Source organism: Phalacrocorax carbo, chromosome Z, assembly GCF_963921805.1.
Source record: "Phalacrocorax carbo chromosome Z, bPhaCar2.1, whole genome shotgun sequence".
NCBI lineage: Eukaryota > Metazoa > Chordata > Aves > Suliformes > Phalacrocoracidae > Phalacrocorax > Phalacrocorax carbo.
In genome coordinates, this window is record NC_087548.1 from 12,364,594 (window position 1) to 12,391,947 (window position 27,354).

Below are 27,354 nucleotides of genomic sequence, written 5' to 3' on the forward strand. Positions count from 1 at the left end.
GAGGAGAAAGTTTCCAGTGAGCCTTCGCCAGCTGGTTTGCAATGCAGTTTCAACGTTTTTTTCCTCCTGAAAATTTTCACTGTGATAAAATTGCAAAATAAACCCATTTCCAAGGAAAGCAGGTAAAGCAATGGAAGGGTGCTGCAAAAGCGGCACACAAACACGTACCAAAACCATGAGGGGGACCGAGTCTTTTCTTCATCTCAGGGACACAAGCCCTGGGGTCAGATTTCACCCTACACGTTCCCCATCAAATAAACCGCTATAAAAATAATCCCCAAAGCAATGCCCCTTCCAAGGGCAAGGGAAACCGAGTCAGGAGCAGGACCTGCCTGCCTCGACTCCTCCAGGATGCTGGGAAACGAGCAGGCAGGGTCGGCGACTGCAGGTTGCTCCCCCCTCCGAGAGCACCGGGGAAGTCTGTGCACCCTTGGGAGGGCAGCCCTGCATTCCGGGGGGACCCCCGTGCTCGGGAGGGCACCGTGCACCAGTGCGCCCCGGGGAGGGGGGGGACCTCTGGAGAAGCGGGACGGCGATCGTCGGGGATGGCGGGGACACACACACGGGGACGGCGCACCGGGGGGGGGGGGGGGGGGGGCGGAGCACGGGACACCGCGCACCCCGGCTGGGGGTCTGCGGGGCGCTGCAGCGGGTCCAGGACGGGTCCGGGGGGGCGGCTCGCAGACAGGAAGCATCCCTGGAGGGCGGTGGCGGTGAGATTGGCAGCGCCCTGCTCCAATGGAGCGGCCCCGGCGGCGGCTCCGCACCGCCCGCCGCTCCCGGCCCCAGCCAGCCCGGCGCGGGCGCCCCGCCGCCGGCTCCGCTCCCGCTCCCGGCCCCGGCCCCGGCCCCGCTCCCCCGAGCGCCATGGACACATAGCCGCGGAGCCACGCAGGAAGGTAGGAAACCCTTCGCGTGTGTGTGTCCACCCTCGCCACGCACCGCGTCCCTCCAACCCCGAGGGGAACGGCTCGCCGCCGCCCCGACGCCGCGGTGAGGGGCTGCGCGGCTGCCGGTGCAGCGCAGGCAAGCGGTTCCCCCGGCTCTCTGCTGCTTGTACGGGGAAAGTTGGGGTGGGTGTGCGTGTATATGTCTGTGTACCCCTTCGCAAAGTGGCTGGCGGGGACTTGCTCTCCCGCTTCTCCCCCTCCGCCTTCCTGGGGATACCCGGTGCTGCTCCCCCTCCTCCGCCTTGCCCGGAGATGTTGGGGGGATGGACGGAGTTCCCGGGGTGGGAGCTTTGAGCCCCTTCCCCAGCCTCCCCCCGAATATTGAGCAGCCCCCGAATATTGAGCCCTCCCCTCCTTCCCGCCCCTGACTCCGGGGGGAGTTTTTCGGAGAAAGGCTGGAACAACACCAGGCAAAGCACCCCCCTGGCAGGGCCCCCTCTTCTCCTGGGGGGTCCGGGGAGAGAAAAGCTGCTCCCAATTACAAGAGGCGCGGAAAGAGACGCTTTCCCATGCGCGGGCACTGGCAGGGCTCTCTGCCTGCCTTCTCCCTCCTTGCCCCGGGATGCTGTCTCAATCCCGAGTTCTCCATCCTCTGCCAGCCCCTGCGGGTCCCCAGCCGCGGGTCTGTGCCTGCTGCCACCCTCCCAGGCTGGCTCTGTCACCCCCCAGGACCCCTCCGAGCTCTGGCTCCGGGCTGATGCAGGGTGTCAAAGGGGGCCACGGGGCTGAGCTTGGCTCGGAAACTGCTGTCGGCAAACCCAGACCCCGCTGCGAGGGGCCAGGGAGTGCCTTGGGAATCTCATTTTCCATGTTCCTGGTCTCCATGGGGAGAAACTCAGAGCTGCAGCAACTCTCGGACGTGTTGCTGTGCCCAAACGAATGTTGGCATAGCCGGTGCCGAGCGCCCAGCGCTGGCTGAGCACCTTGGGTGCCGGGAGGTGCCCGCTCCTTGCAGGCTGCAGCCACGTCTGGCTGCTGCGTTTGCAGGAGGAGGTGGGGTGTTTGCACTCTGCCTCTGTTTATAGGAGGGCAGGTCATGGCGTGGCTACGTACAGGGCTGCACGGAGCCCACGGCATCCCAGCCTGGTGCGGGGCAGAGGAGCCTCACAGGGAGCTGTGAGCGGTGGAGGCCGAGCTGGTGGGGCTCCTAGGGCAGGGATGGGGACCGAACATAGCCACAGTGTCCCCCCAGCACCCACACACCCTCTGCACCACTGACCTGGCCCTTTTTGGGGGAAGTGAAAGGGGCCACGTCTCCTCTCCAGAGACCTGTGAACTGATCTTGGCAGCTGAAGTGGCATGGAGCCGGTTGTACACAGGGCTGCATGTCACCAGTGGTGGGTGGATGGGGGAAGTGGGGTGCAGCAGGATGGTTGGGGAGGGGTCCCTGGGCCAAAACTCTGGGGGATGCAACTGAAGACAGCGGCTGCCTGCAGGAAGCTGGGGGAAGAGCAGCTCTGGTTTTGCCTTGCCTCCTGCTCCATGAACTTCAGTCTTTTGGGAACCTTGCAGGGAGGGGAAAACTTGATTATATCTGATAAGCCACTTTTTCCCCATCCCAGAGAGCTGTCCTGGTGGCGGGGGGAGGAGGATGCTTAGCCGAGTGTGGGCCCTGTTTGTGAAGGATGAATGAATGACTCATGGTGCAGCGAGTCTCCCTGCTGTCTTCATCATGGCAGCAGCAGTGGTTCCCTTTTGCAGCTGCTGGGTTTATCAGAGGCCATCATGCTGGGTGGGCACCCAGGCAGCCCACACCTGCATCCCCTAGCCTACAGGTACCCTGCCTTCCCTGCTGTTCTCCCCCAGCTTGCCTGGACCATCCTGAGTGGGAGACCCCCAGTGGATGGTGATGGTGTGTAGCACCCTCACCTGCCATGAACTAGCTGAGCACTCACTTCAGACCCTCTCTTTCTGCTCCGCTCTTGTTCAAAGGCAACTCTGGACTCTTCCTGCTCACACAGGGTTCAACCTCCCTCTGGTTTCCTGCTGAATACGTTCCTGGAGAGCTTATTCCCCTGTGGGTTCATGCCAACATTGTGCTTTTAGTTCAAGACCTCTTCTCCCTCTCCTGTGTTTACCCAGCTGTATTTATAGCTTCCTTCTTAGGTTAAACAAGGCGAAGGATTCTTGCCTCCTCTTATCCCATGGGTTTGGCTCTGGAGGAAAACCCCTCGCAAGATGCTTCCCACAGGAGGGGGCAGGTGCCGGCATGTGGCTCTGCTTTCCTCTCTTTGGAAAATTTTGGCACCTCTCCCAGCTTGTTTCCCCTCTTCTTGTTCAGGCATGGGAGAGGGTGGCTCTTCCCCTGCCAGAGATTTAACCAAGGATGGAGCTTGGATGGGACAGGAGCTCTGCCCTACGGGTGGTGCGCTGGGGCCTCACTGGCATTTGGGATGCTGATACAAAGCCAGCATGAGGAATTAGCCCTGGGATGTCTGAGGTGACTCACTGAGATGTTTAGAGAGCTTTTGGTTTTTCTAAGTGTTCCTGTGGTTGCAACAGCATCGCATGTGTGAAGATCACCAAATCCCTCCAGCCGGGGTTGTAGTTACCTTGCGACCCAAGTTACTACCAGCAAATCTCTGTGCACCTCCTGATGATGGTTTTCTCCTCCCATCTGGGCTGTGAAGGTGGAGGAGGGTGCAGATGCCTTGCAGTTGTGGTTGAGTCGTCTTCTTCTACAGCCAGATTCCCATGGACCATTTCCATGGAAGAAGGAAAATTCCTCTGGAAATTAAAAGCAGGTTTGCAGTGTCAGGATCAGCATGTTAATAGGAATTATCTCTTGAGTCTGGCTGCTTCCCAGGCCTCTGAGTCACCCTGGCACGGGAGTGGGATGGGGTAAGCTTCAGGTTTTTTTGGATGGTCACAGCACCCACAGTCCCTGGAGCATGTGCCAGGCTCTCTGGTACAGGTGGAGGGCTGGGCTAAAAGATACAATTCTTCCTTCTGTCCAGTGGGATGAGTCTGGGACATGGAGAAAAACCCTGGCAAACATCTCCTCCTCCTCTGGTGTTTGGGCTGGGGGATGTCCAAACAAGTGTGTCAAGACCTGATTCGCCTTTGTCCTCCAGGACCATGCACTGTGGTCACATCTGACCAGTGGAGCTTGCTTAAGCCTTGCCTCTTGCCCTGCAGCTTGCTCCAGCGGGGATTGGTCCTTGCTGAAAAAGCTTATGAGGCAGTTCCAGAAGGGTCTGGCCAGGGGGAAGTCACATCTGCTGGTGCCCTGCTTGTACATGTTTCATGAAGCGAAACAGTCCTCTTCTTTTGGAGAGGACAAGCAGGCTGGAGGAACCTCGGGTGAGACCTGGCGTGGTCGTACATGGGGCTGGCCCATGCAGGTGGTAATGGCCAGGGTACCGCAGGTAAGACCATGCATCAAGCAGGAAAGGGGAGGATGCTGAAAGCATTTTGGAAATCAACCCAGGGCTCCCCAGAGACTGCTCGGCTCTGCTCCCCTCCTCAATACAGAGATGGCTGAAATAGAAACAGCCTAATAAAAATGGTTACAGATCCGCAGAGATTGCCTTATAGGGAGAGGTGGTGGAAAAGTTTAGGGCTCCTTCACCTAATGAAATCCTGATGGTGGAAAGAAGGTCATTTGGGCATCTTCTGGTTTACCCCACCTCTTAAAGTGAAAACAAGGGATGCCAAGCCGTGTTGAAAAGCCAACACTGGAGACACACTGACGGGAAGAGAGGGTGGGAGAAGCTGCCAGCTTTGGGGGAGCCTCATCTCTGCAGCAGCTTGGAGACAGTCTTCTGACTTTGGCAGAAAGGGACTGTCCCCAGGTCCCATCCCACCTTGGGGAGTCCCAAATGGGGCTCAGGGCTGCTGCCTACCATCCTGCTGGCAGCCTGCAGGGGTGCAGATGTCCCTGCAGGAGAGCATGTGGGAGGCTATGGGGCACGGCATGCCTCGAGCGCATCCCTGCGGGCTGGTGCGGCGATGCCCATCTAGCTGTTTCCTTCACCTTCCTGTGCTTTCATCAGCCCGTTCCTTTGGGTTTTAAAATGCTGCATGCTTCATCCTGGACAGACTGATAGCTGCAGCTAGAGCCAGCGACCTCACCAGCACCTCTTTGATGAAGGTCGGCATGGGCATCAGTGCCTCTTGAATTCAATAACACCGTGAAAGGCGAAATTCAGCCCTCGCCTTTCTGCAAAAGTAGCTAGGAAAAACGAAAAAGTGCTGTCATGTCCACTGTGGACCAGCCCAGCACCGTGCCAGTGTTGCAACAGAGCTCCTGACAACTGTGCTGCAACAGCCCCGCGAAGGTCTCCAGGGATGGCTTGGCCGCAGTGGCCCAGCTTGGCTTTGTAAAAGCTGCTGTCACGCAGGGTGCCCGGGCCAGCTGGCATCTCCCCAGACTTTCTTGCAGGGCCAGGGCCAGCCCCCAGCCCCTGGGGAAATCTGCAGGAGCCTTTCCTTTGCTTTCCATGAGTTTTGCCCAGGGCCTCAAGGATTAGGAGTTGCTGGTGGACCCAACCAGCTATTGCTCCATCCTTGGCTTGCAAGGGCCAACACGCAGCCCTGGGGGTTCCTCGGTGTTTTGGCTGCTTTTGATTTTTTTTTTAGGTCCTGCGAGGCTCCCAGGGGGCTGTTTTGTAGTTCCTTTGAGGCTGGTCCACTCCATCCTGGCTTTGAGTTTTGCAGCTTTATGGCTGGAGCGTGGCTGCACCCAGGGAAGCATCCCTTTTCCATCAGCATCCCTGATCCTGCACCCAGCTCTGTTCCTCCTCTCCGGCCAGGGCTGTGCCCAGCATCCTCGTACCCCCAGCACCCAAAAAACAATTTGGTGCCTCAGGCTCCCTGTCTGCTTTGTTGCCCCCATGCAGCACAGGGGGCAGGTAGTGCAGGAGCAGGACGTGGCCCTCCTGGGTGCCTGTGACTGCACGGGGAGCAGCCAGAGTGAACTCTGGAGGGCCTAATCTCTGGGAGCATCCTGTTGGCACAGCTCTTTGTCTGCTACACATCCCCATCCCTCCTTCCCAAATGGAGGCTGCAGATATGCACCAGGCTCTCTGGGAGCTCCGACAGCCAGGAGGTATGCCCCAGAGATGCCTTGGAGGGCTCCACTTGTCCAGGGAGGCACTGAGGTTTGGACTTGGAGCAGTCCGGGAGGAGGATGCTGAGAAGCCTGTGCTCGGATGGAGGGGCAGCAGTGCACGTACTGCGCCTGGGGTAGGTTAAGGACGTAAGCAAGGCAAGGTCTGTGGGGAAGGTCATCTTGGTTTTCAGCCCTGGGGTGCAGCTGGAAGGGCGAGAGGGATGCTGGGGCAGCATATCCTGCTGCATCCCCAGCTGATGTCCCCATGAGATGTGTCCCCATCAGGGTGGTTAATAGTGAGCAGGTCCAGCCATGCATGGAGGATTTTCTTCCTCCAGTGCCTGTAAAGGTCCTCGATGTTTTTTTTTCACTTATTTTCCCCATCTACCAAGGGCAGAAGGATAGTGCAGCAGCATTTAACCCTCCTGGGGCACACAGGACTTCAGCAGTGCTGCCGGCGATGTGGCTGCTGCATCTCTATCAGCAGAGGCATTTCGGGGATGGTAGTGGAAGCCTCTCCACCATCCCTAGTTGCAACCAGAGGAGGGTGGAGCTGAGCCGGAGGCAGCTTTTGTGGCCAGCTCTATGAATTTCTAATTACCAGCTTGCCTTGCCACCATGTGAGAGGTTCCTGCACCTAATTTTTGGTGAAACAATCCATTTTTTTCAGTGATTTAATAGCGTGGGCAGGCTGCTTGCTGATGGAGAGCCAGCAGCCGGCACCAAGGAGCCTGTGTGCCGGGCTGTGGGCTGTAACCACCTTCCCCGGGCGACGCAGGAATGCTGACCTAATATAAAAGACATTTAAAGAGGAGTTTTGGACAGCGGCTCGGCTCGGATTCGGCTCACACGCACGGCTGCTGGCTGCAGTGGGGTCTTTCCATGCCCCGGCCAGTCCCAGAGACTAGCACAGGCAGATGGGACATCCCCGATGGGATGGTGCCCCAGTAGGCACCAGGGCAAGGACCCCTCTTGGCGGGACTTGGGTACAGCAGCTGCTTTATTTTCTGGAAAAAAAGGCTGCTTTTGGGAGGTCGTCGCAAGTTGTGAGCTGAGGCTGGGTTCAGCGCCCGGCTGCGGCTCTCCCAGGGCTGGAAAAGCCATGGCGTTTTGCTCTGACATTTTCCAAATGAGATGTTTTGATTTTTTTTTTTTCATTTTATTTTATTCCCCGCCCCAAGGTAATGTTTGGAAGCCAAATTTAGCTCGATTTAACTCAAACCATTTTAAAAAAGTAAAACCACTGAAAACTAAACAAGGCCTATCATTTAGAACAAAATGTTTTGGTTTTCATTTTCCTTTTGGCATGAAAGACAAACTTTTTTTTCCATTTTCCTCCTGACCTACAAACAATTTTTTTTTTTTTTTTGTTCCTCCTGGTTGTTCCCAAGACTGCGTTGTGCACCACGGCCAGGGCACAGGCAAGCCTCAGTGCTGTTCCCAGTGGGACGGGGGTCCTGGGCCGGATGCTTCCCCATGGAGGCCAGAGTGGTTTTGCAAAGGCAAGCAGGAGCTGCTCTGCCTGCTGCCAGCACTGACTCAGCAGGAGCTCCTTGTGGAAAAGGGAGGCCCCTGGGGGTGGGATTTGGGATTTGGGTCTGTCCCAGCTCTGCTGGGATGATATGAGCCCCCGGGGCTGAGCCCTGCTGGTACCTGGGCTGGGCAGGGCTGTTCCACGGGTGCTGTGCCCTGCTGCTGGGTATCCCCGCCAGAAAGGGCGAGCTCTCGCATTGCCTTCTCTCCTTGTTTATTCAGGTTTAAAATTAATCTGACCTTCTCCCGCTCAGGCTTGTGCAAACACGGCGTGTCCCTGAGCGGGGAGCTCCTGCCAGACCAAGGGAAGCCTTGTCTGTCCCCAGCCTGTGCTGTCGCTGTCCTCTCTGGGTGAGGCTCCCCACCAGGACTGGGGTGCCTGCTCTCTCTGTCGGTGTGCCATCCCCCTCCCAGCAAAGGCACCTCTGGCCATAAATCAGGGTATGGTTAATCCTCCGGTGCAAACTGCCAGGAGGCTGGGCATCCGGATCTGGCATCTCTGGGCTGGGAAGTGGTGGCTGCAATGCCTCCATCCCCAGGCAGAAGCCCACACGCCAGAGCCAGCGACTGTTCCCCCAGCCTTGACCCTATCTGTCGCCTGTCAACCCAGGCCTGCATCCTCCATCCTTTGCCAAATCTCAGCTCTCTGCTCTGCCTCACCCTGACCGGGCTGTTGGCCAGGCAGAAATCGTAGAAGAAATGTTGGGGAGCAGCACCGGGGCTAGCCCTGGTGCAGAAGTGAACGCCCGACTCATCCACCACCTGATTTTATTTTATTCCCCTCTCAGTGCCTCGCTGCATACCGCAGCCGTGCTTTTTATAGCCCCCAGCTGCAGCCTCGGCACGCTCCTGGCCAGCTCCCCACTGCGGCCCCGCTCGCTTGGTGCCAGCAGCCCCAGCCGGGGTGGGGACGGATGCTGTCCCTGGGGTCCCTGCAGCGGTTCAGCAAGAGGAGAGTGCGGGCTGCAGAGGAAGGCAGATAATTAAACCCTAACCCGGAGCCACGCTCCCGTGCCGGCAGAGGAGTTTAAAGAGCTGCATTAGTCACCCCCGTTGCAGCCGGCGCGTGCTGCGTGCCAGGTCGGAGGCAAGCGGCGGTGTCCCATCCCTTACCGTCCCTTCTGGTGCTGCCCAGGGGTATTCCCAGTCCGCAGGAGCTGCCAGCTCCTTCCATTAAATGTGGCCAGTTTGCTTCACTGTAGGGGGTGTCAGTGGTCCCCTCTCCACCCCCAGTTCCCCACCCCAGGCTCTGGCAGAGTTGCACTGCTATGAGAGAGGTTAGAGGGAGGTCAGAGGTTCCTGCCTGCTCCCCGGGAGCACTTTTACGAGCGCCTGGGGCTTGCTGCTGTGTTTCCATGTCCCGCAGCCGTTTCTGTGGCTGGGGTGCTGCTATGGGGTCCAGAATGAGGAGGAGGAGGAGATGAGATGTGCGGTTCTGCTGCAGGCTGTGTGCCTGCGAGAATCCCTCTGTTGGGATATGGGGATTGAAGAGCAGGGACGGGCAGCCAGCAGGCAGGGAGTGAGCATCCTAGCTGGGAAGCAGCGGGGGGGGGGGGGGGGGCCCGGCGGCTCCCTCCCCATGCTTTCTCCAGACGTGATTTCACCGCCACGAGGAGGGAGCACAGCCAAGGGATGGGCCCTGCTCGCCCCGACAGCACCCGGCTCGCTTGCCGGGGCGTTAGTCATTTGGGCCATGGCTGGGGACAGGGTGTGCCCGGGGTCCTCACAAAGCAAGGGGTCGGGGGGCTCGGTGAGCCTGCGCTTTTGGGATGCTTCCAGGGAGAAGAGGGAGGGATGGGGGCAGGGATGGATGGGGGGCTTCTGGGCTCGCAGCCCACTGTCCTCTCCTTGATGCCCTGGGAAGGAGGCAGAGGCCAGCAGTGAAGCCAGATGTGTACTGGCATCTCTGGCTGAGCAGGTGGGGCCAGGGTGGGGCCACCTGTGCATGGCTGACGCCTGTGGCTGCTCCCTAACCTCCTGGTGTGACTTTTTGGAGCTGGGCATGGCAGCATGGAGGCAGAGGAGATGCTGCAGGGAGGCAGTGTCCCACTTCAGGGATGTATTTGGGGAGAAGTCCTGAGGAGAGGACTTCTGCAGAGGTTTGCAGGTCCCTGGGGATGGGGGGGATCCCAAGGTGTCAGGGAGCCACAAGGGACCCTGCCATGTCCCCTTGCTCTCTACAGGCACCAGGGGTGTTGGGTGCCCAGGGCTAATTTTAAACCTCAGCCGAAACACCATCCGGCTTGTTCTGCCTCTGGCAGGGAGGGAGGGAGAGGCCAGGCAGTGAAATACCAGTGGTGGTACCATGTGGCTGCTGCCAAGCAGCTGGTGCCAGGCAGCCTTGCCTGCATGCAGGCAGGGCAGTGGACAGAGGAAGGCAGCGAGCTGCGGGGGCGTGGAGGAAGGGATGTGCAGGGGTGCGTTTTCCAGAAGTGCCAGCTGTAATTTTAACCCAGCGCGGGTGGCTGGAGTGGGGGGCCTCCTAAATCTATTCCTACCCAAAGGAGCTGGGCTTCACCCCGTGAGGGCTGGGGTCTTGCTGGCAGCACCCCAGTCTTTGGGTGAGCCAGAGGTGGCCTGGGGGGCTGCGGGAAAGGGGAGCTGCTCATGCTGCCGGCCAGGTGCCGAGCATGCCGGGAGAGGGGAAAGCCTCTGAGACTCGTTCTGAAACAAGGCTGCCCTTTTATTCTCCTTTACGACTGCATTTTAATATCCACAAACACCCCTCCCTCCCCTGGCTGCTGCCAGCAGAGCCTGTGTTGCCTGCTCTTGGTCTGCTGAGAAACCCTGGCCAAATCCTGGGCCCCAGCACGGGGGAGAGGATTATTTTCCCCCCTTGTTTTTTTTAATATATGTTTTCTATAGCTCTAATTAGACAGGCTTGAGCTCCAGCCAAGCCAAACACACCTGGGGGAGCCTCGCCTTACAGACCCCATCTGCTGTGTCGGGGCTTCTGCTCCCCGCACAGCCGCTGCCTGGCCCCTTTATAGGAGAGGGGTCTGCTTTGGGGGGTGGGGGGGTGGGGTAGGACCGCTCCCATGCCAAGCCACTGAGCAGCCTCCATGGAGGAGGAGAGCCCAGCAAGACAGCACAGGGAAATGGTGCAGAGGCAGCGGGGGCGCTCGGCAAAGCCCTGTCCCATGGCAAGACCCCCGTCCAGCTTGGTGCTGAGGCACCTCGCCCCCTGCCACCAGTGCTGCTGTGGTAGCACGGGGCTCTGCACCCACCGGGGCAGTATGTTGTGGGAGGCGGGGTACAACGGGTGCCAGAGAGGTTTTGCTCTGCTGGGTTGAGCATGAGTGCATCAAGGCATTGCAGCCTCCAAAATCTGCATGTGCCCAGGGAGGGAGGATGTGTGTCCGGGTATGTGTCGCGCTGTGGGACCACCTACCTGGTGACACCCACCCAGGGAGTTTTGGGAAAGCGAGCAGGGGACATAAATGTGCCAGTCCACCACAATGGCTTGCACTGACTGTCAAATCCACGCCGGGCTGAGCTTCGGGTGCTTCTTCCCGTGACTGCTGGCTTTCTTGTGGGGCTTTTCAGCTGTGCTTTTATCCCTCTGGTTGTTTCAGGGGCCACTCTGAAGCCCCCATTGCTGGGAGGCTGAGGGGTCTGGTGGGTCCTACCTCACTTTTGTGCTTAGCTGGAGCCGAGGGAACTCTTGGGGGTCTCTGCTTGCCCACACTGGAGTCCCACATCTTCTGGGACAGGGGTGCCACACCCTGACGGTGTGAGGTGGGCCAGGGAGGACCAGCACCCTTGGGTGGCATCCATTGCCACAGCTCATCCTGGAGGACATTTCCTCACCCCTTCCACGCACTGTCTCCCAGGGATGTGCAGGGGACAGCACTGTGCCTCCCGCTCCATCCCCATGGATGGGTGCTGCACACAGTCCCCTCCTGCTCCGTCTGCCCAACGGGTGCGCAGGCAGCACTGAGCGGGCAGCACTGCAAACTACCCTCCCAGTGCCCAGGGTCTCACTGACCGCTCCGAGGAGGAGTTCCAGCAGCCACTACATCCTCCATCCCCTCGGCTGGTGGGGCAGATATGTCTGCAAAGGGAAATACCAAGTGCTTTGGGATGCACCCTTCCGCTACACCCAAGCCCTTTGCACCATCAACACCATCTTGGGTCAATAATAACTGTAGTGGCAACTTAGATTATAAAAAGCAGGATCGAGCCTCATGAGGACCTGCTGGCTCCCCCCAGGTAATGGGCTGGACTGGGTGGGGGGTTGTTGTACAGGTTGGGACATACCTGTGTGCCAGGCAAGTGTGCCAGGCTGGGGGGTTTCCCTGTGCATGTGAAGATTTGGGGGCATGGCAGCTGCTGGTCCTTGGTGCCTCCAGCTGTGCAAAGGGCAGCCTGAGTGTTTCGCGAAGGATTTTGGAGTTGCCTTGGCCTCCAGTCAGAGCAGGCTGCAAAGGGAACATTTCGAAATTCTTTTGGACGAGGAAAATTCCACAGGCAGCCCCCCTCAGGAGAAAGTTTGGGATGGCTGAAATGTTTGGAGTGAGAGGCTGCTTGCTTTTGTTTACTCTGAACTATAATGTTGGAGGTGGGGGGGGAACCCCAAAAGGAAAAAAAGAGACAATAGGAGCCTGTAAACAGAGCTGGCCCCGAGCAGGGCTGGGGCGTCTCTCCAGCACTGTGGAAGGAGATGTGTCACTATGCTCACTGTGTTGCCCTGCTTTCCCCCCCAGCTCGGATACATTCGCACTTAATCTTTCAGAATTTGGTTGGGTTTTTTCCCCCAGCAGAAAATGAGCCAGGGGGTGTTTTTCCAACCTTCTCAACTCAGGCAGGGCACAGGCCCCATCCCCTGGCCCTGTGCCGCAGGCCCCAGCTTTGGCGGTGGGCTTCTGCCCCAGCTTTTCCCCACGTCTTGCCACTTCTTTACATCTCCTTTTGGCTTGGGGGCTGCCATCTGATTGACCTGACATGAGGCGCGGGCACAGATGCTGCTGCAGTGAAGTGTTTCCCCAAACTCCATTCCTGACATGCGCCTCACACCCTGCGGCATCCCCTGGGCTTCACCCCCTAAGCAGAGCAGGCAGGGTTGCCTCCAAGCTTGGAGAAGACAAGCCGTGGTTATCCCACCAGATGTCAGAGCCTGGCACCAGCATCCCCACTTCACAGATTGCCGAGTGTCTGCAACAGCCATCCTACCCCAAAGCAGGCAGAGTGCCAGCGGGGTGCAAAGGGTTAATGGGCTACCTTTTGGTGGTGGCTTTATTTGGCTGCCCAGGTGGCCCTTAATGACACCTGAAATCCCTCTCCTGGCCCAAAAAGGATTTTGTTTTGCAAAAGGAGTGACAGCAAATTGCTAGCTGGGGGAGCGTTTGTGCCGCAGCACGGTGAGCTGTTTATTTTGGCCCTGCCGCCCTGCAGCGTTTTGGCTGACCCGGGCACCTTCGTGCCTCAGGGATGGAGCTGAGCCCAATGGCTCCCAGGCACAGCAGCACTGGGAGGGATGGGGGGAGCACCAGGCAGGGGGATGCTGTGGGGCCCCTCTCCTGCCTGGGGTTCCCAGCTCCAGGCTGGAGTTCTTTGGGAGCATCAGAAGCAGTTCAGCTTGCACGAGGTGCTCACATATATGTACATGCTCATATATATACGTATGTGCCCTACATATAAGGATGCATATGCTCTTCTATCAGCTCCAGGGCCAGCTTATGGGGGAGTTTGTTCCGGGGGATGCAGATGCTGCTGGGAGGATGAAAGGCTGGGGTGCAGGCTGGTAAACAGCTGCCTCATCATGCTCGGAGCTGCGTGTGCACTGAAACCTCTGCCAGGCTGGGCTGAGTCCAGGAGCAGAAAAATATCCCAAATCCTAAAACATTCCTGGGACAGGAAAAGCCTTTCCCACCCTGCTTTAATCACAGGGTGGCCCATCTCCCTGCTGGTGGGTCCCACCCCTGTCCCTGGATCTGGCACTGTGCCCATCCCTGTCCTGCGACCCTGTGCCGAAGACAGTAGGGATGCAGCCCCCCCATGACCCCATACCTCCATCCTAAAAATAATTTCCCAGCTGTAAAGACACCCACTGGTGCAACAGCTACAGCGCTGGTGGGTTTCTTTACAGCCGGGAGATTATTTTTAGGAACTTCTCCGGCGCGTGGCTTCACGGGGGAAGCGTGGGGATGGGGGTGGAGTTGGGGGGGCCCTTCTCTCCCCCCTCCAAAAGCAGCGCTGCCAGCTGGCGTGGCGTCGGGGCTGCTGGCTGCTAACAGAGCCCTCGCTGTTTTGGCCCTTGCTGATGCCTCTGGTTACAATCGGGAGCCAGAGACTTCTTCCCCTGGGATGGAGCAGGGGAGGGCGGAAATCAAGGCGTTGGGGTGGGAGTTTCCCAGCCAGGGTAAGAGCAGAGTCTGACCTCCACGAAACGACCAGCATGCCAAGGTGTGTGGTGGCCTGCCAGCCCCCCAGCACTGCCTCCTGCTAGCAGCTGCCAGCCCCACAGAGGAGAGGTGACCCTCAGGATTTGGGGTGGGGGGGAGTTGGGCTTGGCTTTGGACACCAGTGGGGCTGTGGTCAGCCAGGCATTGGTATTGCCAGAGGATGTTGGGGGGGGGGGGGTTGGTCTGGGTTGGATGGAGATGTGCATTGTACCAGGCTGTGCAGATGAACTGGTTCATTGGGCAGCACTGGGGTTAACCCTGTGTTTGGGCTGAGCGGGGGTTAACCCCACTCCTGTGCCTCATTGGGTTTAGTCCCACATTTGGACTGTGTAACCCCATGATTGGGCTGTGCTGGGTTTAACCCCACATTTGGGCTGAGCTGGGGTTAACCCCACTTCTGGGCTGCATTGGGTTTAGCCCCACATTTGGACTGTGCTGGGATTAATGCTGGGTTTGGGCTGAGCTGGAGTGTAATGCCAGGTTTGGGCTGAACTGGGGTTAACCCCACTCCTGAGCTGTGCTGAATTTTGGACTGCATAACCCCAGGTTTAGACTGTGCTGGGGGTAACCCCACATTTTGGCTGGGCTGGGTTTAACCCACTGCTGAGCTGAGCTGGATTTAACCATGCACTTGGACTGCACTGGAATTAAACCCAAGTTTGGACTGCCCTGAGTTAAGCCCCACACTGGGACTGTTCTGGGTTTAGCCCCACGTTCGGGCTGCATGCAGGACTTATTGGACTGCATTGGCCTCACAAGGAAAGGCTGCAACTGGTTTTACTTGTTTTACTGGGGTAATTCCAGTGTGCTGGGTTGCAGTGGCTGCAGTTGTGCATGTGTGTGTGCTGGCTCAGCTCAGCCTGGGGCCCATGGGTGCTTAGCACCCCACTGAAGCAGTGCAGAGGAAAGCAGCCCTTTTTGAGGTCCCCAAGGACCCGGAGGGGCTGGGGACAGTGAGTGGGGCCCTCCCCTTGGCCTCAGGGAGCATCATCCCAGCAATGCCCAAGGTGGGCGAGGAGTTGCCCCTGGGTGCTGCTGGTGGTCCTGGGGACTGTGCATGGCCCCAGTGGCCTTGGAGGTGGTGGGGGACACCCTCTGCCAGCCTCTCCCTCTCTGCCAGCACCCATTTCTGGGCTTTCTCCAGGGACCCAGTGACTGGGAGGGTGCCAGTGGCATTTAGGGGACACGGGTGGCTGGTTGCCAGGGACCATGCCGGCAGCAGGGTTGATGCTCTCCCCACCCCAAAGGTGCATGTTGATGCAATGATGATGATGGAGGTCACCAGGGGTGACCTCTGCAGGGGTGGGATGCTGCTGTGTTTCTGGGAAGATCAGCATCCAAGGGGACGGACTCAGGCCACACCGCAGCTCCTCAGAGCGGGGCACAGTGCTTCTGCAGGGCTGCCAGGAGGAGGGGGGTTAGTGGGGTGCTGTGCTCCCAACCCTACAGGTAAGCAAGAGGAGGGGAATTCCTGCTGCTTCAAAACGCCACAGCCATTGGCCATGGGATGTGTTTCCCACAGCAGGCACTGTCAGAGGAGGGTCTGGGGTGCGGGGCCAGGGATGCTCCCCCCACTGAGGGGTGGGAGTACCATGTGATGCCATCTTTAGGGTGTTAGAGCTGGCCAGTGTCAGGCATCGCCCGTTGCAGACTGGCTTTTTGCAGGTGGGTGACTCTGGAAGTGCCCAGCATGCAGCGGGCAGAACTGCCAAGTGCTCTTGGGTTGCTTTATTTTCCACATCTCTATTGCAACAATGCTGCCCTGAACCACCCTGGGGAGAGGTTAGGAGGCACCCCAGCTTTCTGTGTTCAGTGGAGAGCAGCCCATGTCTCCCCACTGCCATTTTCAGCCCTGCAGTACAGCATTGTGTGCTTTTGTGTCCCCCCTGCCACCCCTGGCCCTGCGTGTGGCTCATTCTCTTTGAAGAGCAACTTCAAATGAAGCAAAGCAAAAAAAAAACAAAACTCCTCCAAAACCCACTGTCTTTCAAAGCACCAAGTGCAATGGAAAGTTGGCCTCCCCCAGGAATCTATGCTGGGCTTTGCCAGGCCACGGCGGGGCATGGTACAGAGCGGCTGTGCTGCAGGGACTGTCACACCCCATGTGGGCATTGGTGCTGGTGCACATGGCTGTGATTTTGGGGGATGTTTTGAGTTGCAAAGTTTCAGTTTGGATGCAGGAAGGAGCTCACAGCAGGATTTCTCCCTGCAGCTCCCAAAGAACTTTTGGATGAGCTAAAATGCCCAGGGGAAACAGCAGGGTGGGTGCAGAATGGAGAGTGGCACCTTGTGTTTGTGGCTTGCATCTGCGAGTGACATGCACAGCCTGGTCACCCTGGCCATGCTGGTGATGAGAACATCCCATGCCAAGAGAGCAGAGTCTGGCATCGCTGTGCTGTCCGCAGGGGCCAAGCCACAGCCCCGGGATGGGATGGGTCCCTCTGCCCCAGCCATGGCCTTGGGAGGTCACCCAGCCCCAGGCGAGCAGCAGACTCCTCTTGGGCCAGGATTAGCATGTGGGGAGGAAAAAAAGCTCCAATTGTTCCCTCTGTCCCGGCTCGGCTCCAGGACCACTGTGTCGGGACTCCCCGTCCCCAGCCTGTGTCACCACCGATACAAACATAGAGGGATGCTGTCTCCGCCTGTGTGCCCGTCCACGGGGGTGCAGAGCTGCTAAGGGAGGTGGCCTGGCAACATGCACACGTGTGCATTCATTTGCACGCCTGTTTTCCTCTTGGCGAGGAAGTTTGGTTACAGACAGTAAGGGGATCCTTTCTGGGCAGGCTGTTTTGCAGCACTGCCTGGCCCAGAGTGCCTGGCTCCTGGCCATGCCGCTGCACCCAGGGCGGGCAAGGGCTCTGGGTCTTCCCCCACTCTGCGGCTCCTTCCCCTTTTGTTTGTGGCCTTTGGGCAGGCAAGGAAGGGCTTGCCCTGTTTCTTCTCTCTGCAGTGATGCTTGGTCGTGGCTCGGTTTTGGCAATGCTCAGGCACAGGTCATTTACTAAGCCAGTGTGTGTGTCTGGGGGGGCTCGGTGCTGCCTTCCCCCATGCTGTGCTGGCAGAGCAGGGCAGCTGCCCAAAAAAGCAGGGGAGCTCATTGGTTGCTGGGGTGAGGATGGGGAGCGCTGGGGGGGGCCCTGGGACAGAGGGTGCTGAAGGGAGGATGCAGCTGGGGACAGGATCTTCAGAGATGCCCTCTGCCACCACGCAGGCGTCTGGGGTGCCTCTGGGTCTGTTGGCAATACCACCCACAGTCAGGCCAGCTTACACCGTTCCCCGGGGACATTAGCAGCAGCTAGCTGCAAATGATGCCATGCCCCCAGCTCGTCCCTTGTCCATGCCATTCAGCATTGTGCCAGCAAGGTCATTTTTCCAGACTAGTCTTGAACCAGACAGTGTCCCTGAGACCTAGCAAACTCATGTCAGCAGTGAGCCAGTGCCAGGAATATATACCCCTGCCACAGAGTGGCACAGTGGGTGATGAGTGCAGCAGCTTTGTCTTTACCCTCCACAGCGTTTGCATGACAGCCCAGGGCGGTTCGGAGAAGAAATGATTTTATTTTATAACTATTTGTCTCTCTCCACACTAACACACTCTCCCTTCTCCCTGACCCCCCCCAGCACTATCCCCTTAACTCTAGCCCATGTGGTATTTGGAGTTATTTTTGGTTGCTGCTTTTAAGTGTATTTTAAGGTTTTTTTTTTCCATCACCAAAATATTTTACTTTTAAGCCGAATGTTCCCAGTTACTTACCGGCATATTTTTGGCAGAGACCTTTAACTGATGTTTCTTGGGAATGTTTCTATGGGTGGTTTAGTAGGAAAAGCTTATGACAGTCTCATGAAATTATTTATGTTTGGGGCTTGCATTTGAGGCTGCCTGGCGTGTTCAGGAGAGGCTTGATGCAGGGTGCCACACGCCTTACCTGCTGGGCTCGCTGGATTGCAGCAGCACATCACTCTTGTTTCCTTTGCCACGCAGCTTGGTCTGCAGCCATGGGCACCTGCCTGCTGGAGAGGAACTGGCAGCTGCTCTGGGGTGCCTTTGCAGGGCTGGAGCATCCTCCCTGGACCTCCTTGCCTGTTGAACCAGGTGACTCAGTGGCACAGATTTACCCCCACAAGCTGCAGCCTGTGCTTGAGGCTTGCAGGAGCTCACTGCCTCCTGTGCCCCAGCCCCTGCCCGTAGCCTGGAGCAGAGCCCAGCAATATGTGTGTAAATAAACAGGCCTGCCCAATCATGAGGGCGGGGCGGGGGGGGTCTTTCAGGGAGAAATGGTTTAGCTGTCTCTGCCTGCTGGCGACAGGTGGGGCTGATAGGGACAAGTGTGACACTGCTGATATGGATGGTATGAGTGATGCTGGCTGGCATGGACAGGGTGGTGGTGGCTGGCACAGACAGGGTGACGCTGGCTGGGTAGGACAGGATGACCCTGGCTGATATGTGCAGAAGAATGTAGGCTGGGGTGGACACCTCGGGGTGATGCTGGCTGGGATGAACAGAGTGATGCTGGCTGTGCTATGGTAGGGAAACCCCGGTCTGTGGCTGGGGTTGACCCATGGAGAGTTGGGTGCACACCCCTGACTCGGCATCCCCTGTGCTTCTTGCCTGAGACCCAATGGTGATCTCTGAATGGGAGGAGGGGATTTCAGGGCTATTCTCCTGGGTCAAGAGACACCCAAATGACCCAGAAGGGCACAGTCCTGCATGGGCCAGCCCTGCAGTGGGTGCAGGGATGGGCAGTGATACGGGACCCCAGTCAGCCCCACTCTCGGTACAGTCTGAGGTCTCACAGGCCTACTATTCCCGGCTGTGTGAGCCTGTTCAGATCTCACTGCTGTCTCCTGACATGTAAATACAGGCCAGAATTTCTCCTCGGTCCCTTCCCACTCCAGCTGCACCAGTGCAGGTCTCTGGACCACCCCAGGTCTGGGCGCCAGCCAGGGCTCCCAGCACAAGACTGCAATGGCAAAGAGCCCTTAATTCCACCAACCCACGCATGCCTGAGCTCCTGGTCAGTGTTTGCCCTCTGCGCCCCCCCTCCAGGCACAGGAACTCTTTAGCAGCCAGGGACCAGGGGCTGTGACAATGGCACAGACCCTGCCAGCTGTCCCGGCTGGGGTCCTGGCAGTATGGTCCCCATGCTGTCCACAGCAGGATGGGGCGAGACATGAGGGAGATGCGGGGTCCATGGTCCTGCAGGGATGCTCTGGGCTGTGGACCCTGCTGGCTGCCCTGCTGCAGGGGTTAACACTCTCTCCATCCCGCTCTGCCTCCTCCAGATGCGCAGTTCCATCCCAGGCCTGGGCAGGGTGATGGTGTTCCTTGCGGCAGCCTTGGCATCAGCCTCCCTCACGGTCCCTGAGGGCTGGGGAGAGGAAGGTGAGCCCCCCTTCCAAGCCCCTCACACAGCCCCCCATGACCCAGGCATGGGGACCCTGGGAACACCCCATTCCCCCCAGGTAGGCACAGACCTACCAGAGTCAGGGCACAGACAAAATGCAACCCCACTGTGATGGGTGTCCTCTGGCCTATTGCTCAGCCCCAACTGGGACCAGTCCATCCCAGTCCCCCATGGTGGTACCTGCATGAAGCAAGACCTCACAGCCAGTGCCCAGCTCCCCAGGGGGTACAGGCCCAGGTTGCCCATCTCTTCCCCCAGCCTTTGCGTGAGGTGGCACGGGGTGCTAACACCCAACTGGGGATGTGTGTGTCCCTCCAGGTGTTCAGTATGGACAGGTGGGGACAGAGGTCACCCTTTCATGCACCGGTACCCATGCCAGGTAGGTGTTTTCCATGCACACTGGGGGATTTATCTGATGGGATGGTTTACAGGGTGGGCCTGGGGTGACTCTGCCGTCCCTGTCCTCTAACGCCGCCTGCCCGGTCTCTCCTCCCCAGCTCTCCAGTGCAATGGAGGCGGGCGGGTGCTGCGGCACTGCCAGAGGGCTCGGCCATCAGGCAGGGAGCCCTGGTGCTGCCGCACGCCAGCTTGGCCACCGCAGGAACCTACAGCTGCCACAGCGAGGACGGTGACCTCCTGCATGCAGTGTCCCTGCGGCTGGGGTGTGAGTAGTGTGTCCACGGGCTCGAGTATGGGGGGGTGGGCAGCCCCACCAGGATGGGCCAGCCGTGCCCGCACCCCTGGCAGGTGCTTGCCAAGAGGGAACTTTGCAGTGGCATGAGGGTCCCTGCATGCCAGCTGGGCTGTGGGACCAGGGACCCCTCGCTGACCGTTGCTTCCCCCTGGACCCCAGACCTGCCGGGAGTCCCCTTTGTGTCCTGCAGAGCATCCGACTATGAGAATTTTTCCTGCTCCTGGACCTCCAGTGTGGAGACCTTCCTCCCCACCAGATACATCACGACCTACAGGTGAGGTATCCCCACAGGGCACGGGCTGGGGGCTTTATGCAGTGAGGCCCGGGTCCTGAACAAGTCCTGCTGGCCAGCTGGCCCATGCCCTGGGTTCACCTCCTGCCCCAAGGACCATACTGCACATTGGAGCAGGTCATGTTTTGGGGTGAGCAGCACACCAAGCATTTGCTTGCTCCAAGGGGGGCCCCCCAGCAGTGTTGAGGGCAACACAGGGTCCCACCCTGCCAATGGCTCTGTCAGCACCAGAGGGTCTATAAAAGAGAAGCAGGTCATCTGCAAGCCACTGAGTGCTTCAGCATGCTTCAGGATGAAAGGAGCCCCGACAGCACTGCTGCTTCTAATTATCCCAACAGGCCAAATTAGCGGGCTGCTTTGAAGTCAGCTGGAGCCCATAAAGCACAGCTCTGCTGAAAGCTGCAGGAAAGGGGGACTGGGGGCTCGTCGGGGAGGGGGCCGTGTGGAGCAACGGGAGTTTGGTGGGAAGCAAGGAGATTTGGACGCCGTAGGGTGAGGGCAAAGTCAGGTGCTGGAGAGCTGTTTTTATCAGCTTCTCTGCACCTTTGCTGCGGCTGCATGGTGAAACCCTGGGTGGACAAGGGGGGTTTTCTGGGAAGGACCCTCCTGGACACCCCACTGTCTCGTTCCCGTGGGACCCCTGGATCCTGCTGCCAGGCTACTCACTGGCAGGGCTGGGTATGGCGTTAACTCCATCCCCCGTTCCATGCCATCCATGTGCATCAATGCAGGAATGGGGTGCAGCAGAGCAGCCCCCCCAGGACTGGTGCAAAGACCCCTGTCCCTCTGGGTTATGGTTGGGTTGGCTTCATGCTGTCCCCTCATCCTCACTGTCTGCTTTTCCATCTCTTCATGTCAGGAAGAAGTCGCTGACAGGCGAAGAGAAGCGGAGGTAGGACTGGCTCCCACCCTGGTCCTGTGCCCTGGGAACTGGCCCCCATCCCATAGTCTCTGCTGCTGTCCTCAGTGGGGTCTCCAAGGCTAGGGCTGGTCGTCCCCATGGGGGAACCAGCTACCCAAGCCTGGGAGATGGCCTTGTCCCAGGGAGGGACCTTCCCAGGAGGGACTGTGGGGCTGGGATGGGGGTCACTTCAGTCACTCTCGGAGGGACATGCCAGGCTCTGGAGGGGTGAGGGCAGCTGCCCAGACCCTTCCTGAGCAGTAACAGGGTCTGCCTCCTCCACTGGGCTCTTGGGTTGGGGATGTCTCCACATGACACCACCTTGGTAGCACTGGGAAACTATGCATGGCAGGCAGCAGGGACATGTCCCCACCCTGCCTCCCTGTCTGCAGGAACAAGAATGGGCATGTGGGGCCGTGCCTGCAGGATCCATCCCGTCCTGGCACTTGCACAGTTCATGGGTCAGAGTTCTGGAGTTCCTACCGCCTGAACATCACTGAGGTGAACCCACTAGGCTCCAGCTTCCGCCTCCTCGACGTCACCATGCAGGCCATCAGTGAGTCCCATCTGTCTGTCTGTCCATCCCTGTGTCTGTCTATCCCTGGGCATCCATCCTCAGGTGGCAGCAGGGAGCCCAGAACCCCTCTGCACAGCAGTGTGGTGTGACGAGGGCTCCCTGTCCTCTCCTGCGCAGTTAAGCCGGACCCTCCAGAGGGCTTGGTGGTGGAGCCCATCCCCCTGGCACCACGGCGGCTCCATGTGAGCTGGAAGTACCCCTCCTCCTGGCCCAAGGAGCCCCACTTCCAGCTCAGGTTTCGACTCCAGTACCGGCCCATCATCCACCGCTCCTGGTCTGTGGTAAGCAGTGGGCAAGGGAAGGCAAAGCCAACGTGGGAACAGGGTGGGCACGGGGCCAGGGAGGGTAGCAAGGGGTGCACCCTCCTGCCCCACAGCTCCCCTCTCTCCGGTGCAGGTGGAGACAGTGAACCTCTCTGAGGTGATCACAGATGCCTTTGCTGGGCTGGAGCATGTCGTCCAAGTCAGTGCCAAGGATTTCCTGGATGCGGGGAACTGGAGCGAGTGGAGTGCCGAGGCCCGGGCGACACCAGTCAGAGGTGCGAGGGGGACAGGCTAAAGCCCCCAACATCCCTAACAGGTTGCACCATCCCTCCCCAAAGCCCCTCCAGGACCCTGGGCTGCCCCTCCCCAGCCCCTTCCCCATGCCACCCATTCCCCCAGATATCACACAGAGCAAGCCCCGGCTCCTGGGGTTCCTTAAAGTAGACACAAAATGCTGGTCCTGGGCACCATCCAAAAACTGGCCTCACGGTGAGAGGCAGCACTGCAAGGAGTCAAAGCATCTCCCAGTCTCATGGCAGGCTGCAGCTGTGCTGCTGCCACTTGGGGATTGCCCCCCACAGCCTCAGGGCAGAGTGGGGCTCCCATAGCACCAGAAGCACCCGGGGGGCATCCTTGGGCTCATGGGACCCGTGGGGCACAGGAGCACCCTTCTTTGTTCCTCTCTGTGGCTCCCTGGGGTGCTGGCCATGATTTTGGGTGACTGATTCCCATCCCCTCTGTCCTTCCAGACCCAGCCACCACGGTGAGTGAAGAAACCACTACAGATGCCAGCCTTGAGAGCGTGGCTGAGGAGCCCTCCCAGGCTCCCAACCCTGAGCCCATCAGTGAGTAGAGCTGGAGGTGGCAGGCAGGAGTGGGGACGGCCCACAGGCAGCTACCTGCCTGGGCAGCTTGGCTGAGGGTTATGGGAAGGGGCTCTTCCCCATGCCCGTGTGTGTCTGGGATGCTGGGGTGCCTAGGAGCTTGCAGTAGGGTCCCCCTTTGGCATCCCTTGGCTGTGACAGTCTCTCTGTCCCAGACCGCAGCGATCCCCTGGAGAAGATGGCCATCCTGGTGTCCCTTGGGATCTTTGCCTTCTTCGTACTGGCTGCTGTTCTCGTCATCACCATCCTCATCTGGTAAGTTGGGTTCTGAGAGGAAGGGGTCTGTGTGATTGCTGTCCCCATCCCACTCTGGCCCCTGAACCCCAAGCATGGGGTGCCCCATGTTCCTCCAGCCTTTCTCTGGGATCCCTGCCCAAACAGACGTGATGCCAGCCCCTTAAGATGGTTCCTGCTCCCCTTGCCCCCCTGACATTTCAGTGCTTCTTCCCAGCACAGCTCACTGGCTGCAGCACTGCCCAGCCTGCCTAGGGACTTTCTGATGAGCCCACATCCACAGAACCTTTCTCTGTATCCCCCAAAGACACTGATGCTACTAACATCACCCCAAAGCCTCCTGCCTTCCTGGGGACTCTCCTGCTCCCTGGTCAGTGCAGAGACCCCTGCATATGTCTTTGCTCCGTGGGGGTCCTGCCCCTGGGCACTGCCCACTGGTCCTGTCCCCAGGTCCCCACATCCTGCCACTGCTGGGCGCTCCCTGCCATGCCGTGGCTCTGCTGTCTGTCCCTGTCCCCAGCCCAGCCCTGTCCACTCTCATGACCAGCTCCTGCTGTAGCCCTGGAGCTGACCCGCTGGAGCAGCTGGGCACAGCTGGATGGGGATGCAGAGCGGGGATTGGCAGGGATGTAGGCAGTCCCAGTGCCTGGGGGGCTGCTCAGGGTCCTCAGCCACCGCTGCTCTGTTCCCAGGTTCCGGGTGAGGAAACACAGCAAGGACGAGACCAAACCCCACAACTTCTTGGTTGCTGCCACCCACTTGAAGACGCTGCCGAGTGAGTTGGGGCACAGGGGGGTGACGGGGGGATGCAGGGGAGGGAGTGCAGGGGGGAGCAGGTCAGTCAGGTCACCCTTCTGACCCCCTGCCCTCTCTCTCAGCAGAGGCTCAGATCCTGTAGTGAGCCCTGGCCGACCCCTGCTCCTGCTTGCCCACGCGTGGGACTTGATGCCACCTGGGTCACCCCATGGCCGTGGACATTGCCGGAACCCCCACACCCTGGGGGTGCAGGATGGACCTTAAGGAGAGAAGCTCTGCTCCCAGAAGCTTAGGGCTGCCCATGCCCACCAGGAGCCACTGGAGGCACCTTGGACTCAGGGCAACGGGCAGCCCCGCTGCTGGGCGCTGCTGAACATATGGGGATGAAACACTGAGCCAGTCCCACTTCACTGCCTAGTGTCGAGGGGGACCATGGGTGCAGGCTCCCAGGGGTGTCGGGCATCAGTGAGCAGGGGGTGCTGAGCCCTGCCCGTCATCCCAACACCAGCCACCAGCAGGCAGAAGGGACAACCCCCCGTCCCTCTGCCCCTCACCCCCGTGCTGTGGCTGAACGGAGCAGTGACACCAATAAAGGGGATAGTATTGGCACTGCCCAGGCAAGGCCCTCTTGCAGATGGTGCTGGGCCAAGGGAGAGGTGAGTGGCACCGGGTGAGATGCCAGCTTGGGGATGGTCCTTTCAGGAGGTGCACGGGAAGCAGGGCTGGTCCCCAAACAGGTCAGCCCACTCCCCAGGAGCCTGGAGGGCCTGAGATGCAGGCAGCTGCCTGGGATATCTCCCCTGCCCTCACCAGCCTGGCAGCAGGGACAGGACCCTCTGCACAGCCCCCTCACTCGGCATGTGGCCCTCTCCCCGCGCCTCAACCCAGCCCCTCTAATGGCTTCCATCTGTTGGCACCTCCCGACCCCAGCGCTCAGCGCCAGCAGCCCAATGAGATCCAGATGGGGCTGGGTGGAAATTCAGGCAGCAGCGGCATGGGGAGCATGGGGAGCAGAGCCAGCATGGGGCGGGACCCTGTGTCTGCCCTGCTGGAGAGATATGTCACTCCCGGCTGGGCCCCAGGGCTGCCCTTGAACCCAGGGTGCAGAGGGAGCCTGGAGCAGGGGTACTTCACAAAAGGGACCTCATGGGGATTGGGATGGAGGTGACTGGGGCAGGGCTGTGCCTTTTGCAGTAGCTTGTGTGCCCATTGACCCCTCTGCCCTCACTGGGCGCCCCTGCACTCCCACCCCGGGTGCAGGGGCGTGGGTGCTGCCCGTGCCAGTGCTTGGCTTTGCAGGGTCCCAGCCCCTCACTGCATCTGGTGAGCACAGTTGCCCTGGATGGGGGAGATGGGGGTCAGCTCTCAATCTACAGTGTGCTGCTGGGGTGGCACCATCCTTGGACAGGAGCAGGGATCTCCATGGAGCAAGTAAGGCAAGTCACCAGGCTGGGGAGGTATGAAGGGCCAGATCTTGCCTGGGCTTTTGGGCCCAACAGCCACATCCCATCTCACAGGTGCGTCCCAGAATGTGCCAGCTCCAGCTGTGTTATGCTGCCATCACCTTGCTGGACTCTGTTCTCCATCATCCAACCCAGCCAGCACCCTTTCTGATGTGTTACAGTTGCCCTCATCTCCCCTTGCTCCCCAGCATGGCATGGGCAGCCCTTTCCACTTGAAAATCTGCTACGACCACCAGATCCCACTCCCCTGCCACTATGGGGGAGAATCAGGGCTGTGGTTGTCCATAGGATGCCGTTGAACATGGGTGATGTCCATCCCATTGCTGTGGATCCAGTGTTTGCAAACAGCTCAGTGGTTTCCAGACACCTGGTGCTGGTTTAGAGGCTGACACCTGCTCGAGGCGCAGGTGCACAATGGCCAGAAAATGGGAGAGCGTGTGAGCTGGCAGCTCTGGTCCCCATATCCTGCCTGCTTATAAACTTCAGAAAGTTCAGGCATGTTCCAAATAGAAGGGGGTTGTTTCTGGCCAGGGGGAGCAGAGACCACCGGAGCCTCACACATCCACAAGGGGAGGTGTGCCTGCATTGTGCAGGCAAGCTCAGGTGGGTATATGAGAAATGACTGGCAGAGGGGACCCATAGCTCTGTTGTCCCCATGTGCCAAGCCCTGTGTCCCCTTCCTTAGCTGGGGCTTGCCTGGCCAGGCAGTAGGGATACCCAGTTCTGGTGACCAGCGCTGCTTGAGGGCAGGAGATGCATATCTGGTCCTCATCACCACATCCTGCTGCCCATGGCCTTGGAGGGTGACCCCTTTGCTCTCTGATGGAAGCTTTAGAGACAGGATCTGCCACCCATTTGGCAGCTGGAGAGACCAAGAGCAGGTGAGAGGTCTGCACACCACCATGAAGTCCTGCCTGCCCACACTGGGTGTTGAGGTGCCCCATGGCTCAGGTTGCTGCCGCAGCAGCCTGTAAATGTGACACATGGGCATTGGGGACCCCACAGAGGCAGCAAGTTCTGTGCTTGGTGGGGCTAAAGATGCTTAGTGCTGGGTGGTGCTCTCCCAGCTTCGCAGGAGAAGGATGCCCTGGCACTGGACATGGGCGAACAGGGCTTTTCACTGGACCAGTGAAGATACAAGTAGAGGGCTGGGCTGAGCAGCAATCTGGGATAAAGGAGAGGGCTCTAGATGCCAAAGTCAACTTTGCCTTCAAGCCATGGAGAAGAAAAACAGGAAAAGACCATGAGAGCAGTCCCAGTGCCGGCACCTCCCTGTCCCACCACGGGGCCAGGGCACTTCCTCCAGGCTTCAGGCTCTTCGGAAGCTTGCATAGCCACTGAACGAGCAGGAGGCTTCCTGCTGCAGGCTGGAGCTCTGCCTGGACGCACCCTGTCCAGAGTAGGCAGAGGCGTTTCCAGACTTGCCTTGCTGCCATATCCCCCCCTCCCGTGGGCAGATGCTGTGCCAAGATTGCTGCGGGAGCTGGTACAAGCCAGGCCTGAGGATGCTGAGGCTGTGCCAGGTAGAGGCAGCCTGTGGGCTGCATCCATGAGGAGCAGGGATGGATCTAGCTCCCTGGCATGGGGTGGGAACCAGCCCAAGCCCAGCAGGACAAACATGCAGGACAACATGGCCCCAGTCCTGCTGGGGGCACAAAATTTCCAGCAGGCAATGCCACATGCCAAGGAAGGTCCCCAGCGCTGACATGCAGAAAGGCTCATGTCCATGCTCCATGTGTCCATCCTGTGCAGGTTGGCCCCATCCATAACATCTCTCAGGAAGGGGCTGGGGTGCACCAGCTGCCTAGCTGTGTGCACGGCTTGTTCGGGAAAGCAGTAGCCTGGGCCAAAGCCATTGTGGCAGGGCACCAGTTGCGGACAGTTGTGCAGTGGTGCCTGGGCTTCTGGACTGCATAGACCCTGCCAGATATCTGGGCTGGCCCTC

General features: G+C 59.2%; 1 protein-coding gene across 2 annotated transcripts; it reads left to right on the plus strand.

Moving 5' to 3' along the window:
* Positions 1-761: 761 nt before the first annotated feature.
* Positions 762-24,560, plus strand: IL11RA (interleukin 11 receptor subunit alpha). Of its 2 annotated transcripts, none has more exons than XM_064438099.1 (13): positions 762-899; positions 19,224-19,323; positions 19,664-19,724; positions 19,843-20,009; positions 20,199-20,313; positions 21,191-21,223; positions 21,625-21,788; positions 21,927-22,090; positions 22,206-22,347; positions 22,822-22,917; positions 23,112-23,211; positions 23,883-23,965; positions 24,069-24,560. In XM_064438099.1, the coding sequence occupies exons 2-13, from the start codon at positions 19,224-19,226 to the stop codon at positions 24,086-24,088; spliced, it is 1,245 nt and encodes a 414-aa protein (XP_064294169.1). In that variant the 5' UTR covers positions 762-899; the 3' UTR covers positions 24,089-24,560. The 2 variants fall into 2 exon arrangements, with proteins under 2 accessions (XP_064294169.1, XP_064294170.1); XM_064438100.1 differs by having other exon boundaries at positions 24,072-24,560.
* Positions 24,561-27,354: the final 2,794 nt, after the last annotated feature.